Consider the following 19,591-nt stretch of genomic DNA (forward strand, 5'->3'; position numbering starts at 1 on the left):
AGTTGTGCCCCTTTTATATTTTGGAAGCATTTATACATACAATAGCAAGAATGGCTCACCTGTGCAGAAAATGGGCTAACTACACTCTAAGGCATCTGTTGTTGGATAGAACAAACGTCAAGGAAGAGACAAACATCCGGGTTGTGTTTTGAAACTTTTAACAATACCCACCCTTGAGGTAATATCCAGTGCTGTTTACTGCATTGTGTTTCTTCAGACTGCACGACTCATTATTGGCTCAAGCAAACTATGTTTGTTCTACAAAAGCATCACACTGCAAACACAACTCAAAAAGAGACACAATTTTATAATTATGAAATATTTAGATGTAATAACTGAGGTATACACCGCTGGAGCATGTGTCTAGTATCTTCTAAGCAGCTGTTCTCTTGTTACAGGGCATGAATATTACTGAAGCAGTGATTGTTTCAAAAACTAGTCTTCTGAAATAAAACAAAGCCTGCTTGTCTTCCAAGAAAAATAAGCCATGATTTTCTTTGGAGCTGTGGTGATTATTTTTTCCCTCCTTTCTCTCTCTGCAGGCATTAGAGATCTGAAAAGAGAGCTTTCACTATGATTGCTTCAAAATAACACCAGGCTGCTGTTAACACGCAAGATTATGAAACTTTGAATCTTCAGGCATGAAGTGGGGGGAGCCGCCATGAAGAATGTATTCTCTATAACTTCTGATATCTTCTTAAGATTAAGCATTTATAGAAAATTAACAGAACCCAAACAATTCTAACCTATATTAAAAATATACCTATGGAATAACTGTTTTACTGTCATTGTCAAATAGAAATACAGAACTGCAAAATAATTAATTAATATAGATGGATGGATGGATGGATGGATGGATGGATGGATGGATGGATGGATGGATGGATAGATAGATAGATAGATAGATAGATAGATAGATAGATAGATAGATAGATAGATAGATAGATAGATAGATAGATAGATAGATAGATAGATTATTATTATTGATTATTATAACTTGATAATAAGTACATCATTTAAATGGAAGAAAAATCTAATAATTAAATTGAAATAAGCTATTACTTCTGTACTTACAATCAAATTGAATTCATAACAGGAATAACTGCATTCATTACACAACCACACAATAATTATTGAAGCTTCAGGGTTTTTGATCTTCTTCCCTTTGCATGTCTACTTGTTCTGCTCCACCCATGTGAAATTAAAATTCTTTGAACTCACCTTATTGTCTTGAGGGAACTAGAGGGCAAAGGTTCAGTGCAACGGTGTGTAACGGCACACCAGGTGAGACATTTGACCCACAGTTGCCCTATCCTTTCGCACTAGCATGCGTTCGCTGGGATGTAAGTATGTAACAACAACACAGTGTATCCAACAGCACTCCGAATGCAGACACGGTATTATTTTAGGCAAGGTCATTATTCTCAGGAAAACAGATGTTAACATGTTTGTCTGGTACATACATATCACATTACAAACATATGCATACACTGCTTCCATTAGCAAGTCCAGCAAAAAATAAATAAAAATAGGAGTAATCATGGGTCCATTCTTGTATAGATGTAGGTTATGTAATTAGGGTAGATGACCTCCACAACTACCATGACACGTCACTGCTAAAAAAAAATGTAGTGCTTGTACTTTGGAAGGACTCTGAATTTGAGGCCTTACTCTTAAATCCTCTGCCTCATGCTGGTAGCCTTTGTTCTGCCTCACTTGGTCAGAATAAGATGTTCTAAACCTTTACATGGCTGGTACCACGGATGAGAACGCCTCACATACAAACAGCAGTTCACATTGTTTTCCAAACCCAAGGGGGAAGAAGAATACAGTTCCTCTTACTGTAGATCTCACAGGACTAGGAAAAATTCCACCACATTTAAAGGTGAGGTGCTCATGTGAGCCCAGCTTAATATTCAGAAACAGCTCAAACTGAACCATTTGTTGGTGGATTTCCATTTCGAAACATTGCTCTGATCGTTTGAGCCTCCTGACACAGCAACATTAGCTCAACCAATGGCATGAGTTTGGGGCGGGACTATCTGTTTGGTCAAGATGGAAGAGTGGGGGAGTGTTCAGGGAACCTGTTTGAAAAAAATTATTATATTATTGATTTATTTGTTAAGCCTATTGGTGGAGAAATTGCACACTTACTCAATCTCTGCTAAAGAAAAATCTGTAGCTATTTAGGGCTTAGTAAAAATAAAAAAAACAGTCAGATAAAGTTGCAGGAACTTTATTGTTAATGTTATACACTTATCTACTACTCAAGCTGAGAGACTAATAAAGATACTGTAAGCTTTGTGTGTCCTTACTCATTTCAGGGTAATTAGCCAACTTTTGGTGGCATATCTGATTTCTTGCACCAGTTTTGAGATTAGCAAAGAGTGTTTAGGGTTAAGGTAGCACCCATATGTGTTTGTGAGGTAACATCCTTTTATGTCAATGCGTAGCTAATGTTTCTTTCCAAATCCCTTTTCTTATAGTTGGAGTGTGGCAAACTTATCGCATTCCCACTCTTCTAGTTGTCATGTGTAAAAACAAGGACAAAGAGGCTTACCTCATATAACAAGACCATTTGGTCTTGTGAGTACACAATCTTCTATCACATGAGATAGCTGTGTATTTTCATGGGAATAAACAGGCCTTTGTACTAGATCACTTACATTAGAAGAGAGAGAAATTAAATTAGTCAGTCTCAAACAGTTCACTAATTACTGACTGCTGCTATAAAACAGGAGCTTGTGAGATGATTCGAAATATTGTTTTTAAATTTGTTTTGTCATATTGAAATTGTAATGGTGAAACTGTCTAATGTTCTAATGTTAATTCTCTCATTATGTTCTTGCCCTTATGTGATCTCAAACTTGCCTGACTTTCTTTCTTCTGCAGAAAGCAAATGAAGGTTTTTAGATTTTTTTTCTCAGCTGCTTTTGTCCATAAAAGTTTGTCAATGGGGTCAAAAGAAAGGAGTACAATTTTATCTGTTTCTTCCCTAAAACTGACCGCATTGCTTCAGAAGACATGGATTAAACCACTTGTGTCATGTGGATTACCTTTATGCTGCCTTTATGTCCTTTTTGGAGCTTCAAAGTTTTGGACCCCATTTACTTTCTTCAAAAGAATCTTCAATTTTAGACAACATAAGAGTGAGTAAATGAATTGTAATTTTTGGATGAACTAGTCCTGTAAGATCAAGGTCAAACACCAAAGCAGATACCGAGATTTAATGCCTAAAACAATCCAAAATACACTGGCAGCCAAAAGTTTGGAATAATATACAGATTTTGCTGTGTCAGAATGAAATTTGTACATTAATTCACCAAAGTGGCATTCAACTGATCACAAAGAATAGTCAGGACATTATTGATGTGAAAAACAGCACCATCAGTCTGTGAAAAAGTAATATTTGATCAAATCTAGACAGGCCCCATTTGCAGCAGCCATCTCCAACACCTTGAGTAATCATGCTAAATTGCTCATTTGGGACTAGAAAATCACTTGCTAATATATTAAACACAGCTGAAAGATATTTGGTTCATTAAATTAAGCTTAACATTGTCTTTGTGTTTGTTGTTGAGTTTCCACAGTATGCAATAGTCTGGCATGTCTTAAGATCAATATTAGGTTAAAAAAAAATGGCAAAAATGAAACAGATTTCTCAAGAAACTTTTCAGTTAATCATTGTTTTGAGGAATTATACAATCCTATAGAATGCTTGAAATTGCCCCAAAAAACTGAAGATTTCATACACAACAGTCTTCAAACACAAAGGGCTCTAACAAGGACAGAAAGAGATATGGAAGGCCAGATGTACAACTAAACAAGAGGATAAGTACACCAGAGTCTCTAGTTTGAGAAATAGATACCTCACATGTCCTCAGCTGACAGCTTCATTGCATTCTACCTGCTCAACACCAGTTTCATGTACAACAGTAAAGAGAACACTCAGGGGTGCAGATCTTATGGGCAGAATAGCAAAGAAAAATCCACTTTTGAAACAGAAAAACTAAAAGAAAAGGCTAGAGTGGGCAAAGAAACACAGACATTTGACAACAGATAATTGGAAAAGAGTGTTATGGATCTTAACCCCATTGAGCTTTTGTGGGATAAGCTAGACTGTAGGTGCATGAGAAGAGCCCGACAAGACAACCACAACTATGACGAGTGCTACAGGAAGCGTATCTGGACAAACTGACAGCTAGAATGCCAAGGATCTGCAAAGCTGTCATTGCTGCAAGTGGAGGATTTTTTGATGAGAACTCTTACTTTGAAGTCTTTCAGAATTTCAAAATTCTGAATTTTTCACGTTATTAATGTCCTGAATACACACTGTTTCAGTTATATTCCACTATGGTGATTACAAGTACCAATTTATTTCTATAAAAGCAAAATCTGTACAATATTCAAAACTTTTGGCCACCAGTGTATATTTAAAATTTCAATACATGAAATATTGTACTCATACTGATTACAACTAAAACAAAAGGGCATGAGTCAGTGCATATACAAACGTACAAGTCATACATATGTCACATCTTCAAAAAGGATCTGAAATTGTGGTTTGAATAATAAAATATTTAACATGACTGTGGTTATGACTTAGAGACAACCCTAGGTGAAGTATGGGTCACATATGTGTTGGCCTGTTATATCAGAGGTAACTTTTATCTTACGGAACTTGACCATATGCACTGCACTTGAAACCTTAAACAATGCTTCTTTTATTCCAATAAACGGAAAGTTGAAAGTTGTCATTTTTAAAATGCATCTTGTATAGTCTATTCATTTGAATTCAGAGGTCAGTCACTGTGATATAATTCAATGGAAACTTTACAACTGATTTTTAATTACGTTATTTGGTAGCTAAATGTAATTGTGTGAGTATATTCCATAAAAGTAGTAAACACATTGGGCTCATTATGACTGTATATTTATGTTTTCACTTTTCTTCTAAAGAATTAAAAAAGAAAAAGAAAAAATCCTTCCTGAAGCAAAAATTTTCTCATTTGATGGTGTCGCTACAGGATGCACCTGGGAGCAGAAGGGTAGCTGTTTGTATAAAGTGCGAATGAGGTAACAGCATTTACATGGCAGATCACACTCAATAGTTTTCCACAACATGGTCTTGGATCTGAGATTTAGGAAATAATGTAACTTGATGAAAATGGCACAAACAGTCCTCTGTGTTTCTGTATTTACATGGGAGCACAATCATGTAGTATAAATAAAAATGTCAGTGCACTAGAACTATGAGCTTGCATGCAAACGCAGCCACATTTCACCAGGCCTTGACATAGAAACCCGCCCACCAACCAAACTGAAACAGATGTCTGAGTGTTGCATAACAGCAGAGATCTTGCAGCTGTTTTGGGCAGTCAGAAATCACCAGCGAATCCCATCTGGAAGTTCTGCTCTGTCCATGGTTGTTTCCTCCAGTCCAAAAACACAACATTGTGTGAAGCCATTTTTTATTATTGATTTATTTTTGTATAGACTATATTTTATTTATTTGCTGTGGTAAAAATAGAAACTTGTAGCTTGCAAATCTTTATTAAATAACATTTTGGTGGTACATGGTTTGCCTATTCTGCTTGGAATAATCTCATCATCAGGGCCGTATCTAGGAATTCTGGGTGCCCTGACAATATATTGCTCTGGGGCCCATACCTATTAAAAAAATACAGTTTTGTATTTGTTGTGGGCCCCCCTGAACCTTTGGGCCCACAGCATAGTTACCACCTGTCACCACACTAGCTAAGGCCCTGCTCATCATATTACTGCTTTTTTAGAAATGCAGTTTTAACATGTGATTTTTACCCTCCTCATGCCTAGTACTATAAAATGGGCTTTTAGTACATGGCATATAAAGCACAACATAGGCAATGGTAATAAAATGTTAATTACACTTAAGATCAGAGTGCATTTGGATTCCAATCTTTCCAGAAGTCATTGCACCCATCTACTACAGGACCTAGTGGAGGTTACTCACAAGAACACTAAACTGCATATCCTTTTCCATCTAATTGTTTACCTTCTACCTTATAGGAACCACCAAAGAAACAGTCTGATCCAGGTCCTATATGGAAGTCTTACGCCAGGGAACTCTCAGAGGCTTGGGTTACACCGAGCGTGCCAGTGTTTTCAGATATCTCTTCCCAAGGAGAAAGAGAGGAGTGTTTCACATGCCAGCTGTTTTCTCACTGTGGTTGGCCCCAAAGCCTTTTGGATTACTACAGATCAGTTGCCATTATGAACTTTAGAACTATAGATCTGCTTGTCGGCATACCTGCCTACATTGTTAAATCTCAACTTAGTTTTTAATAAGTTATTTTGACAGTTCATTGGCAAGTTTAAGCTTTGTATACAAATCATGCAGAGCTCATTGAGGTCAATGACAGCATTTTATCTTTTTATGATTAAATTAGTAATTGCATAAAAATATATTTCCATGTAATTACATGTCATATAAATTTTTTCATTTAATTGCATGTTGTAAATTCTTTTAAAACGGGTTTCATTTAATTGTATGCCAGAAAATGTGAGCACTGGTCAATAGCCATTCTGTCTCGGGCTTGAATAGTAAACGTAAATCATTAACACCTATGGATGCTAATAGAACAATATTGGCCCATTCTTTGCATCATAGGCCTTATTAATGTCCATACCTAAACTTTAAACCTGGTATCAAATATTTATCATTTAACAACACTCTTCCCAATCCAATAATAAAGCCCAAGATTGTTTCGATTTTATCGCCACATTACCTGAAGTTGGAATTTTTATAATGCTTTCCCAAGATATGAGGAGAATCTGATTGTGACTTGACTGCAAATGCTGATGTAATTTCTAAAAGGTTAGAGGAAATTCTCTAACAATTTAATCTTAAGGTCCTCTAAGGTCATGTCCATTTGTGTGAAGCAATCAAACACCAAAGAATAAGTCCTTGTTTTCCATGTACACAAGAAAAAGCAAGCAATTAAATGTAAACATAAGGTTTATTGCAATGTGCATTTTGCATCCATAAATTGTATAAAAACAAACAAAAAAAAGGGACACAAAAATAAAGCAACGATACCCATGTTTCAAAAAGACTGCTGTCAAAAAAAAAACAAAAAAAAAAACGTCTTCCTGTGAAAAGATACACATAGTCCTGTTGGCTTGTGAGTATTAGGCAAGTCTTTGGTAGTTAGAAAACACAGTTCATACAAAAACATGTGCCCCTCTTTACACAATATCATGCCAATTAGTTGGTTGGCATTGAAAGTCAACAGAACACGTCACATTCTCAGCAACAATACACACCCCCACGCCTCCAATTCAGAACATTTTGCTTATCACCAGTTGCAAATTTACAGAACTATGCAAATGTATACAGATTTTCATTCCCACAAAATAAAATCACGGTTTTACACATTTGTTTCTGTTTCAAAACACAAACAAGCAACAATTCCCATACAAGCAACAATCCCCATACAAGCAGCAGGCCCCATCTGCAGCAATACAAGCAGAAGTCACCACTGTGCAAGAAAGGACCACAAAGGTCCATCTCAAAAGTCCTTAACTGCAATAGCTAAAAATAGCCACAGCTCTATTGACATTGAGGGAATGAATGTGAGCAGTCACACTAGGAAGGGACAATATCGGACCCCATTTAGCTTATATCAGAGTTGAGAACTCCAGCTAAAAACCTGTGAGACTTTGGGGGCATCTTTTGGGGATGTACTTTTCCTTGGCTTGAATTGAATCGGCCTAGGATGCGTTTCTCTCTGGGCCAGCTCCATCAGGCAAAGCCCTCTCCTTCTCTTCATGAGAGGAGCCAAGGGAAAGCAAGGCTGGGCCCCCTTCAAGCAGGGGGCTCATCAGTCCCGTTGTATAGTAACCTCTGACATCTACTTCACTCTCTCTTTTCCACATCAGTCCGAAGAGATTGTTGGATATTACAGAACAGACTAGGCCACTGGTACATCGTAATGCTTTCTTTTTTCAGGTTTGGTCGATACAGCCAGCTTCATCATGAAGTTGCATATCTGGAGGTCCATTTCAGGTGAGAGCTGTGGCTCTGCCCGCCCCTTTGGCAGAGCCACTTATACAGCAGATCCCATGCTGTTGTACTGGCGGTTGCCATCCTCGGGGGAGTCCAGGGGCTCCAGAGGGAGACTGGACTCTGAGGGCAGCCGTGACTGAAACTTCTCTAGCTGCTCGGGGCTCGCCAGATTCTTCAGCAGGCTATTCTCACGCTCCAACTGGTTGTTTTTCTCTGCCAGCTCCTTGATCTGCTCTTTCAAGATCTCCACTTCCTCCCTGACGGCATACATTAAGTGATTCTTTACAAGATCCTAGAAGAGAAAGAGGGAATTTCGTTTAAATGATTTCACCAAAGAATACAATAGGCTATTAAATAACCTACTAACCAAAGCAACTGATGTTTACATGTCATATTAATGCAATGAATACACTAGAACAACAAGAGCTGAATAAGAAAGTAAAACACAGAAATTTATTTAAAAAAAAAAAATAAAAAAAAGTGTGCATTTGGCTTTTACTGCAGGTGTGACAACACAGCACATGCTATTAAAATAGGCGCATCAATTCTAGAGTGTGCCACTGCTCTGGTTACAACCTACACACAGAAACTAGATGCTTCCCACTGAAGTTCTACAAACACAAGCTCATTTTGATATAGTAATACATTTAGTGTTTACATAATGCTTGTAAAATAATTATGCATCTTACCATTGCTTGTTCGATCTTGTTGTCAATTGCCACTACGCTTGCGCCGGAGGCACTGCAAAAGACAAAAAAGACAAACTATTAGACAGCTGTTCGGACACTACAGTAGTAAACAACATGTATCCGAAAATGCTTTGTTACAAAACACGTGAAAAGAAAATATGTGACGGAACTATTTGAGAAAGCGCCGTTGTTTAAGAGAACATGTATCAATTAAATATTTTATACGATTTATAATGTCAAAACCATCCAATAATCCCATAAAATCCAGGGTATCTGTCGCCTACCTGTTGTCTAGTTTGACCGATACTACATCCCCTCCAATGAAGGATGAAAAGAACGAGATGGAGAAATTGTGCAGCTGATACACCGCTAGCTCCATTGGTGTTTTAAACATCTCCGTGCTCATGTTGAGGAAAAGACCCGTCTGAATAATACTTCTCGCCACGTTTGCGACTTGTTATAACACGTTTTTAAAACTCTTGTTTGTTTCGTTGCTTTGTTTCAGTGAAGCTACAAAGAAGCCGGGCGCTACGAGTGAGAAACTAGTGGTTTCTGATAGAAACTCTGTCGGCTAGTGATACTATTTCTGCCGCTGCGAGCATTTTATACGATGGGCTGTGTCGTCACCTGACGAATGAATATATTATTCAAATGAGCCTTGTGGCATAGATTACGCTCTGCCCTCTCACTGAACTCGCTCAAGAACTCACAGCGTGCTGCAGGAGCAACAAGCTATAAAACAAACGCCCTAAACACATTAACACAAAGAAGTCACGCCATTAACAAGCGGCGTGTACATTGTTGTAACATTACGTTTTGAAATGTGACACTGTTTTCCTCTAGTTATGACATGTTATGGAATAAATAGTTGTCCAATGACTAAATCAATTAATGTTGAAATAAACTGTATTGTCTAGATAAAATGGACACTTTTGAGGAACAATGTGCTCTTGTAAACCTGAGTAATTTGTTACATTTGTAAAAAATATAATTGAATATTTTTTTCGAGTAGAATGAGTGCATTTGTCTTTCAAAGTATGCCTCCTAGTCTTCATAAGTTTACAGTTTTGCTGTTGACAGCTGGTTCTCAGGGGACTTTTTTTACAGTAGAATTTCAGATTTTCTCACAGTACTTTTTCCCCACTGTCTAAACTCAGTGTCTAGCCCCTCCAGTGGCCAAATGTTGTAACAACAGGTACAAGCACAAACAAGCTCAACCAAATGCCTTAAAACCACAACACTGTCTGAATGTTGGGATTAGGGTCGCTTAAAAACTTGGTTATTAGTTAAAACACACACACACACACACACACACACACACACACACACACAAACTTTTTATATATATATATATATATATATATATATATATATATATATATATATATATATATATATATATATATATATAATTGTGGGGACTCTCCATGCATTTAATGTTTTTTACAAAGACCTAGCAATAATTTATATCTCCCTAACTCTACACCTAAACCTAACCTTCACAGAAACCTTTTTGTATTTTTACATTTTCAAAAAAAAAAAACATTGTTTAGTATGTTTAATAAGCCATTTCCCTCAAGGGGACCGCTGGCTGGGCCCCACAAAGTAGGTGATCTCAGGTTTTACTATACTTGTGGGGACATTTGGTCCCAACAATGTAGTATAAACATGTGCAGCAACAACAACAACAACAACCGGCATTCACCACTAAGTGGTGATGACGTCACCATGACGCTTGTGCCAGGCTATGTGTACGTTTAGGACACTTGAAGTGTCGAACACCCGCTGGCAGGGTGTTTATATTTTTTATGCCTGGAAAACGTAAACATGTGCACACACACAAACACAAATACACACACTCACATACAGCTCAGGAAATATTTTAGAGACCACAGCAAACGTATCAGTTTTTCTGGATTTACTATTTATAAGTATGAGTAAAATTCAAATGTTTATTTTATTCTATAAAGTACTGACAACATAGCAAAAATATTATAAAAAACTATATATAAATATTGTCATTTAGAGCATTAATTTGCAGAAAATGACAACTGGTCAAACTAACAAAAATGATGCAGTGTTTTCAGACCTTGAATAATGCAAATAAAACAAGTTCATGTTCATTTTTAAACAACACAATACTAATGTTTTAACTTAGGAATCATTCAGAAATCAATATTTGGTGGAATAACTCAATCACAGCTTCAAGCATATTTGCATGCTCTATACCAGTCTTTCATATTGTTGTTGGGTGACTTGTGCCACTCCTGGTGATAATGTCCATGTGATCAGTAGCAAACTTCAGTCGAGCGTTAAAGAAGTGCCGCTTCTGGTGCAAGGGCTTCCTTCTTGAATGGCTGCCTCTCAGCCCATGGCGATGTAAAAGACGCTTGACTGTGGACACTGACACCTGTGTTCCAGCAGCTTCTAATTCATTGCAGACCTGCCTTTTGGAGGTTCTAGGTTGACTCTTGACCATCTTGACCAATTTTCTCTCAGCAGCAGATGATAGCTTGCATTTTCTTCCAGAGACTGGCAGTGACACATCTATACATGCACTTTATTCTTACTAACAATTGTTTGCACAGATGATCTTGGGACCTGTAACTGCATTGAAATGGCTCCAAGACTCGTTCAAGTCAATGATTTGATTTTTCATTAAGGAGATTCATGGTGAGCTCCTTAGACTTTTCCATTGTAGCGTTTGTGGCTGAGCCTAATGAGGCTATCAAACCAGCCCTATTTAAAAAATATATATATATTTTTGAATTCACCAGCTTTAATCAATCATAATAACTCAAAAGAAGCTACGAGGCCATGCCACAAAGCAAATTTGATTGAAACAGCTTTCTGCATCACCAAAATTGATAATTCAAGATGCTGTATGTATATTTTTGTCCAAGCAGATTTTGTTGAATTTCCAGAAGACCCATAATAAATTCATAAATAACCAAAATGCATGAATGTTTTTATTGACAAAGACATATGTGTTCCAATCATTACATCATAGAAAAATAAGAGTTGTAGAAATCATTGGAAACTAAAGACTGCTATGATATACATGTTCTTTACAAGTGTATGTACATTTTTGACCACAACTTGTATATATATATATATATATATATATATATATATATATATATATATATATATATATATATTATTTTTTTTTTTTTTTTTTCACTGTCCATCAGTTTACTTTTAAACAAGCAGGTGTAGGCTGATAACAAAATGAAAAAATCATTTTTGTCTAGACATGTCTATAGAATGAGGAAATAAAATATATGTATATACATGTTATGTATTATCTATTATTGGGTGAGTTAGGGTAAAGTAGGACACTTTTTGTCATCGCCATTCGTAGTAAACAGATAAGATAGTATTTTAGAGTAAGGATATTTCGGTTTTACAGCTGAGTTTCCAAACTAAACAAGGCTGTTTACATGCAGTTGTTTCAGTTGAAGATATGATTATCAGAGTGGAGCAAGACATTGACGAAATCCAAGTGGAACACTTTGAAAGGTGACGGCTCAAAGTTGATCCCACTAATGAGATTTCACAGAAAAGCACTGAACACAAATTAGTGACCATAGTACTGTCACTTTCTATTTCAGGCAGAGTTTGTAATGCTGCCAGATTAGATTTCATAGGAGCATTTCAGCAAGATTTACAGTATTCTTCTATACCAGATTCTGCACTCCTGCAGAGCTGTAGTCAGGCTAATTGGCAAGTGCTTGCACAGTTTTTACCATATAAATGATAGCTCAAAGGTAAGGGGAAAGGCAGAGAAGAGTGCTCTTAAATTAATAATTTGTGCATCTTGTTGAGAACCTGCAGGTGAAGAAGTGTCAGTAGCACCTGTGGGTTGACAAGCTTCCAGTTCTGTAGAACTAATGTAAGATAATATTGCTAAGCTAGGATAAACTTGATACAGTACATGATAAATGTGTGATGTGACAAAACAACAAGCAAATGTGGGCAAAGATGGATACACTACTGAACATTCTAAGGAAAATTACAAAAAATTAATTTGCACATTTAAAACCTGTTTGGTAACAGACAAATATTATTATCCAAATGTGATGATGCAGTAAGTTTAGAAAATAGATGGTTCATTCAGCTGCCACTTCTAACAAAGCCCAGCACATCACAGTAAACACAAATGTGCCATGGTACAGTATGTCTCCGTCTGTCACCAATCAATCTACCCTGGCGGAGATGTCACAGACATTACACTGCTACTACTCAGTTTAAAAATTAGTTTGAAAACATTATGCTAAATACAGAATCACTCAGTGGCACTAATTATCTACACTGTAACCCTTATGTAACAAGTCGTCATATAATAAAGACACTTTAATCAGTTTGAATTACTATTAACAGTAATTCAAACTGATTAAAGTTCTCATGAGTATGTGAATCCTACACCTGAACCAAGTTTTGCACTGCAGTTTTCTTTAGACTTTGCATATGCAGGCACAGTGTTAATTACTATTAAGGCATGTCATACTTTCAGTAACTCATGGTTGCATTCTGTGAATAGCTAATGCTTATTAGGTTAAAATATGAAATCTAGTTTGCTCAAGAGGATGGCAAGATATTTCAAACAGGAAAGAAGTTCTCACCATACTTAGGAACAAAATATGTAAATAAACTCATCTATAGTGTAAACTGCATCATGACTTTGTGTCTTGCTAAATAAAAAGAAATATAAGGCAAGTTATGCAAGACTTGCATCAACCATCTGTAATTATTATTCAACATGATCTACAGCAGATGATAGGTGCAGTATCGCACTTCACTGAACCTGACACCACTTTTCACGCCTAGTAGAGCAAGACTTGCAGTATTTGCCCTCTTGCCTGTTTGAGTGGTTGGACGAGACAAACTTTCTTCCCTCTCACTACACACCTACACAATTAATCCATCAGCTGTCAGTAATAATGATACACTCACAAGATATCAGCATTCTTACACTTACCACCTGGCTAACCTTTTAAATAGACTTGGTGAGTATGGAGGTGGGAAGCTCATGGCCGCTGCTCTATGAATGGTAGAATCTACACAGTCACACCTCAAAATTGTGGGTTTTGTCCGGCTTTACAGTTCGACCAGTGTGAAAGTGTCCGATTCTCTCAACTGCATGGGAGGGAGACGGAAAAACAGGGATGCTGTTGTTTGTGCCCCCCTCAGTTCCTTTGTCTGTCTGTCTTGTCTTGCAAGAGAATGAGGCAAATACTCAGAATTCTTATTTAGACTAAAAAATTGCTCACAGTAAGTTCATGGGTAGTTGCGGCACTCTTAATGCAACATTAATGAAATCTTAAAATTATTAGACAGGGTTCCTAAATCTTTGGACCAATTATTTTTTCAATTGGCTTTATTAACAATTACTTTTCCAGTCATTAATGGATTAGGACTCTTACTTATTATTAAATGTATTATTTTATGGCATTGCACTCACAATAAGAATTTCCAGCTATTTAAATATTTTAGAGCATAATTAGAAAATTCCATGCAGATTCCATGACTATGGGAATCCCGATCAGAGGACGACAATAATTTTAAATGATCAAAATCAGCAAGATGACAATGCATCTGTGTTGCTATCTAGAATTTCCAAGCATAACCAACTCGGATGACTCTGCAAACAATAGCAAATCACCCATCCAGAATTTTCCATGATGCTTTATGGTAAATATTGTTCACAGTACCATTACTCTTTTGTTCGAAGACAAGAAAACATGTTTCGACCAAACATGCTTTGCGCTCAACAGCTTTGTTTTGTGTGAATAGTCTGGCAGACAGGAAGAAGCCATGAGTGACTTTGGAAAAAAAAAAAAAAAAAGCAGTTAGCGTCACAGTATAGTGTGTACGTGCAGCATATACCACTGTGTTTGTTTGCCCACATAAAACATGTTGGTACAACGCATGCCGTATGTTATGTAAAAGAAAGATTAAAAATCCATTACTTTAATCCAGAGAATACATTTAACTGTCTAGTTGGGCTGTGTCAAGAAAGCCTGTTTTACTTGGGTAATTATTACAGTCGTATATCACATATCAGCATATAGGCAAAAATGAGATGCGAGCTAAAACGAACTGTCATGTTCCAGAGGTAAACAGAGTTTAAACTTGAAAATGTGCAGGTTTTGTTTTACTTTTTGCCATAACTAAACTATGCCATATCAGGATGGCTTTGCATCTTGTATTGTACTTACATTTCACAGAAACCCTTGACCTAGTTGAGAGTCAATAGGGTGAGTGCCAGGTCCTGCCTCGAACTGCCAATAGGACAGGAATTTAGGCTACAAAATAGGACACTTACAGTAGCTATGCAACACTATTAAAACTACACTGAATGCTCTTGGTGACTATTAAATGTGCATTGTTAGAAACCGGCTTCAGCTAGCCTTGCTTTCAATGCTGTGCATCCATATGCAAAACTCTACACGCTCCCATTAACATGCAATGGAAACAAGAGAAATGAGGTGTAAAACAGGTCATTATCCCCCCTGTGCCCACTCAAGTAATTTTACGGAGTCTGCAGTTTTGTGCTGTGACTGACTGAGCAATTATGATTGGTCAGATTGTGGGTTAGGGTAACCCTAACCCTAATCCTTATTTTATGGCATGGAAATGCCGCTTATGTAAGTCTCTGTTTGAACAGTTACAAAACCTCCTTTAATCATACAGTATGTATTAGCAGGTGCTTTGTATCTTTATGGCCCAGGTGTGTTGCAGATCCAACCCTCTTTGTTGCTTTGACATCTGTCTAGACAAGGCTCATCTATAGGCCACGGTAGACTAGAGCGCTTGTTGGTTATACAAGCATCTGGTTACCCAGTTTCCAGTGGACTGCATCTGTGCACATGGAAATTCTGCATAGCCTATGCTAAAGATTGAATCTTGACAAACAGCCTAGGCCCCCTGTAATACAGAGAGTTAGCCACTTTAGGCTGTCAATGACATTCAAAGCCCATATCACTGCTGGATATTTACACCCTCTTAATGGTTTTGTAATTCGAGCAGATGCACTTATCTGTATTCTCGCTAGTAAAGAAGCTGCTGTCCTGCTATTTGGTCTTTTTTATTTTTGCAAATTTAAAGAGAAGTGAGATAGAAAACAACAAGGTTGCCCAGTTTTTCATCAGTAAAATATTGACAGAGTTATGAGTCGCATAATCCCGCACCAGGATTTACAGTCTGGGAAGTAACGCTTACATTTTATGGTACATAATTTAACTTGTTTTGCATATAACCATACATGACTGTCGAGTGTATTACTACACATACAAATTATTTTCAGACAATATTTGTTTTATGAAAATTAGTTGTCTGCTCTGGTTATATATTTTAAAAAGTTACGTAACAAACAATATAGGGTTCGATCTGAGGAAGTGATATATAAATCAGGCTATTGTAAGTAAAGTGTTTGTTTCACAGCTGCATACAGTATGTTAAAGTATGAAGCACAAGAATGATTTAAATTTGGTTACTTGTAGCCCATGTATGTAAAATTTGCAGATGTCTATACTGAATATTAGTGTACTAAAGGCTGACAAAATGTGGGCTTGTCGTATGACTAGTACAATTATATCAGGTAGGTCTAATTAGTCTGTCATAGAATTTCAAGCAACAAAAAGGAAAGAATAGGAGGCCATTACCATTATCATCACTACTTTTATTAATATAATTGTCCAGAGGTTATATTGAAATAAATCTTGATGTTAAAACATCCATTCACAAATGAACTCAGTGACCTATGTAAATGGTGAGCTACAGTATGTCACCACCTACAAAATGTATAATACTAATTTCTCACACTATGCAAGTTGTTTCTAATTGGGAACCTCTGCAAGAAGGTCAAAAGTGGGATGGGTCTGTGGTGCAGAGTACATGTTACGAAGAACTCAGAATGTACAGAATGTACCTGTAACGTTACCCTGTCTTGTTTCACTGTTGCCCTCTTGATTTCCATCTTGCCACTTTTGCACTTCTTAGTTTTCACTTTAGTCCCTTATGTAACTCCATAGTCCTCTGTTAGCGTTCGTGTTCCCTGTCATTGTTTTCACCTGCCCTCATTAGTTTGCCGTTTGCTTCTGTTAATCACCTTATTATCTTGTTTGAGTTCTGTTCTTTCATTGGCCTCTTTTCCCATGTTTGTGTATTTATACCCCGTGTCTTTGTTCAGTCTCCGTCGATCGTTGTTTGATGTCAACCCGGTGTGTGTTGCCTCCTCGAGTCCCGTTTTGCTCACGTCGTGTGTAGTTTACTATTTTATGTTTAATTTCCCCATCGTGGGTTGTTCCTTTGTGTTTTCCTGTTTTGGTTCGTCTAATAAAGTTCAAGCTGCGTTTGGATCCGCATTTCCTCGTCTGCCTCGTTACTCAAGCATAACAGTACCCATGATCCACATGTCAAAGCAGCTACTGCTGTGCAGACAAGAAGACAGATATTTCCAGATGTGGCTGAGCTGCTGCACACACTCTTAATTAATAATGCATTGTTTTCTGAGGAGAACTGTCAGAGAGCTTTACACATGCATGGGTGCTCACAGGTCATACTAATCGATGCCTCTCATTAGGCCGTTATCTTGCATGGGATTTGCCATGAGAAAGAGCAGCTTTCCTGAGAAAATGGGCCTTGCATGTTACAGCAGGCTTATGTAACTATGTACGGCCAGTGGATGGACAAAGGACATAATTATGTGAGAAGAAAGAAACCATGGAGACATGGAACTGGAACAGTGTAGGAAATGTCTGTCAGGAACAAATATACACTTAGTGGTCATTATACAAATATTTGGCTACAGAATGCAATAATTAACCATTTAGAGACAAATGTTCCAAAAAGCTGTGTGATAATAACTATTATTGATATTAGCATTGCTGCCATCATATAGCAATGGCAAGTGTTGTTAACTGCCACATTTAGGCTGTAAAAGGTCTGACGTGAGCCTCAGGCATGTTTTTGGGCAGCCTGTGCTTGCCTGGCTTCAAAGTGGCAGCACTGAAAGCATAGCCCCAGTGGTCTGGACTAAGTAGATAAGTGGACTTGCCAAGAGAAGGGCAGAGAATCAGGCCTCTTATGTCAGAGCTCGTTCGGAGCATCCACTCTAATGCAGATCAGCTGGCATCAACACAATGTGCAAAGCAAGCGCAGAGCTTGGCAACATGCCTCCTGCTAAATCCATTCATTAGTGCATCTCGTCTCAATTGAAAACAAAACATGAGCACGTGGAGTGGTACTAATTTATTTGATCAGGTATGCTTCAATGTCTGTTGGCCAGGGAAGTGCCTGTTTGTTTTCTGTGGGACCAATGAGCCTTGAATAAAAGAGAAAATCAATTTAATGAATAATTCTGGTGCCTATTATTTAAACAATTATGATTTATTTGTACTTTGTGGTCAGTAAAATTAGCGTAATAAAACGGCACCATTTTTCATTTCGCCTCTTGCATTGCAAATTTGTATTCATGAATCTTTGATTCATTTCATTAATTTATTGAGAAAATAATTTCCTGCACTTATTCTTGCACTGTATAATCAACATAATCACACGGGAAATTGACATTGACCATTTTTACTCTACTGACAGTTAGGTTTATGGTTGAGGTTTGGGCTAGGGCGTATGGTAAATAAAATATCCATTCCTGTTGACTGTATTACAAATTAAAAACAAAATTTTGGTGCACTCTGTGGACATTTCACCCCCAGAAACACGTTCAACAACACTTACAGCTTTGGCCACTGGGGAAAGTGGTTCAATTTTGGGAAGAACAGATTGATTACGACAGCAAAATGTTTGACCAACGTTCCAGAAATTCTCTGTGTGACCAGTCTTGTCTAAAGTGCACTGAAAGAATTTGTCCCCTAAATCATATGATGTTGTCATTAGATGGTTTCCAAAGACAACACAGAGACAGCCTTTGACACAATTGAACCATAAACATTTAAGCAAACATTGATGTCTAAATAAATCTTAAGGAACAGGGGCAAAGTTAAAATAAATACTCTGTTATCTTTGTGCATGTTGACATACAGCACACACTTGCGCATTTAAAGATGTACACAAACAGTGATGATAATGTTCCATGATCCAAATCCTGTCACTTCCATTGTTTATCAAGGCAGATATGACATAGAAAGATACAGGGGCTTTGGTTATGGGGGATGTGATCCATGTGTTGGCTGAAAATTGGATGAAGCTATCTGCCAGGCAGGTAAGATTTACAGCTTCTGGGATGCCCTGGCTCTCATTTTTTGCTCGTTTCTCAAAATCACTGCCCCAAAGTCATTCCTCTCTCTTTGTCATGAATGAATTCTAGTTAGAAAAGGAATTTCCCAGAAATGGAGCAACCCCGTTCACCCTGATACATGACTGAAAACTGAATTCTAAACATCTCTGCCATTGTGATTGAGTTATTGTTTACGGTTATGCACATGCATTCGTGCAATTACCCCTGCAGAACACACATGTGTTATTGTAACCCGAACACACACACACACAAGACGAGACAGTCACAATGTAAGTCAAAACTGCTTTATTAGATAAAAAGCAGGCGAAGGTACAGTGGGGAAAATCCAGAGGGAGAATGGTCGAGGTGAGCGTAGGGTCGAGAGCCGGGAAAATCAGGATATTACAAAAGGGCAAATCTACAATAGAGTGGTCAAGGAAAGCAAGGGGTCAAAGCCGGGGTAATCAGAATAAACGCAGTAATCTAACAAGTAGAATATACAGGGGGAGCTAGGGGAACACTAGTGCTGGCAAAGTGAAGGGGTAGCTAAACAATAACCAACCAGAGTGAGACGAATGTGCTGTGGTATTTAAAGAGGTGAGTGCAGGTGTAAAC

The 19,591-nt window shown here is 37.5% G+C and overlaps 1 protein-coding gene across 2 annotated transcripts in view; it reads right to left on the reverse strand.

Moving 5' to 3' along the window:
- Positions 1-6,980: 6,980 nt before the first annotated feature.
- LOC127663081 (TSC22 domain family protein 3-like) overlaps positions 6,981-19,591 on the reverse strand; it is a 29,576-nt gene continuing 16,965 nt past the window's right edge. The window contains exons 1-3 of one of the 2 annotated variants that reach the window (XM_052154506.1): positions 9,021-9,368; positions 8,737-8,788; positions 6,981-8,339 (exon numbers count right to left, since the gene is read on the reverse strand). In XM_052154506.1, the coding sequence (XP_052010466.1) occupies positions 8,088-8,339; positions 8,737-8,788; positions 9,021-9,142 (426 nt within the window). In that variant the 5' untranslated portion in view covers positions 9,143-9,368 and the 3' untranslated portion in view covers positions 6,981-8,087. Of the gene's footprint in view, positions 8,340-8,736; positions 8,789-9,020; positions 9,369-19,591 lie in introns of those variants that run through there. The other variant, XM_052154505.1, reaches the window with a different exon arrangement.

The sequence above is a fragment of the Xyrauchen texanus genome, chromosome 23 (genome assembly GCF_025860055.1).
Source record: "Xyrauchen texanus isolate HMW12.3.18 chromosome 23, RBS_HiC_50CHRs, whole genome shotgun sequence".
Lineage (NCBI taxonomy): Eukaryota > Metazoa > Chordata > Actinopteri > Cypriniformes > Catostomidae > Xyrauchen > Xyrauchen texanus.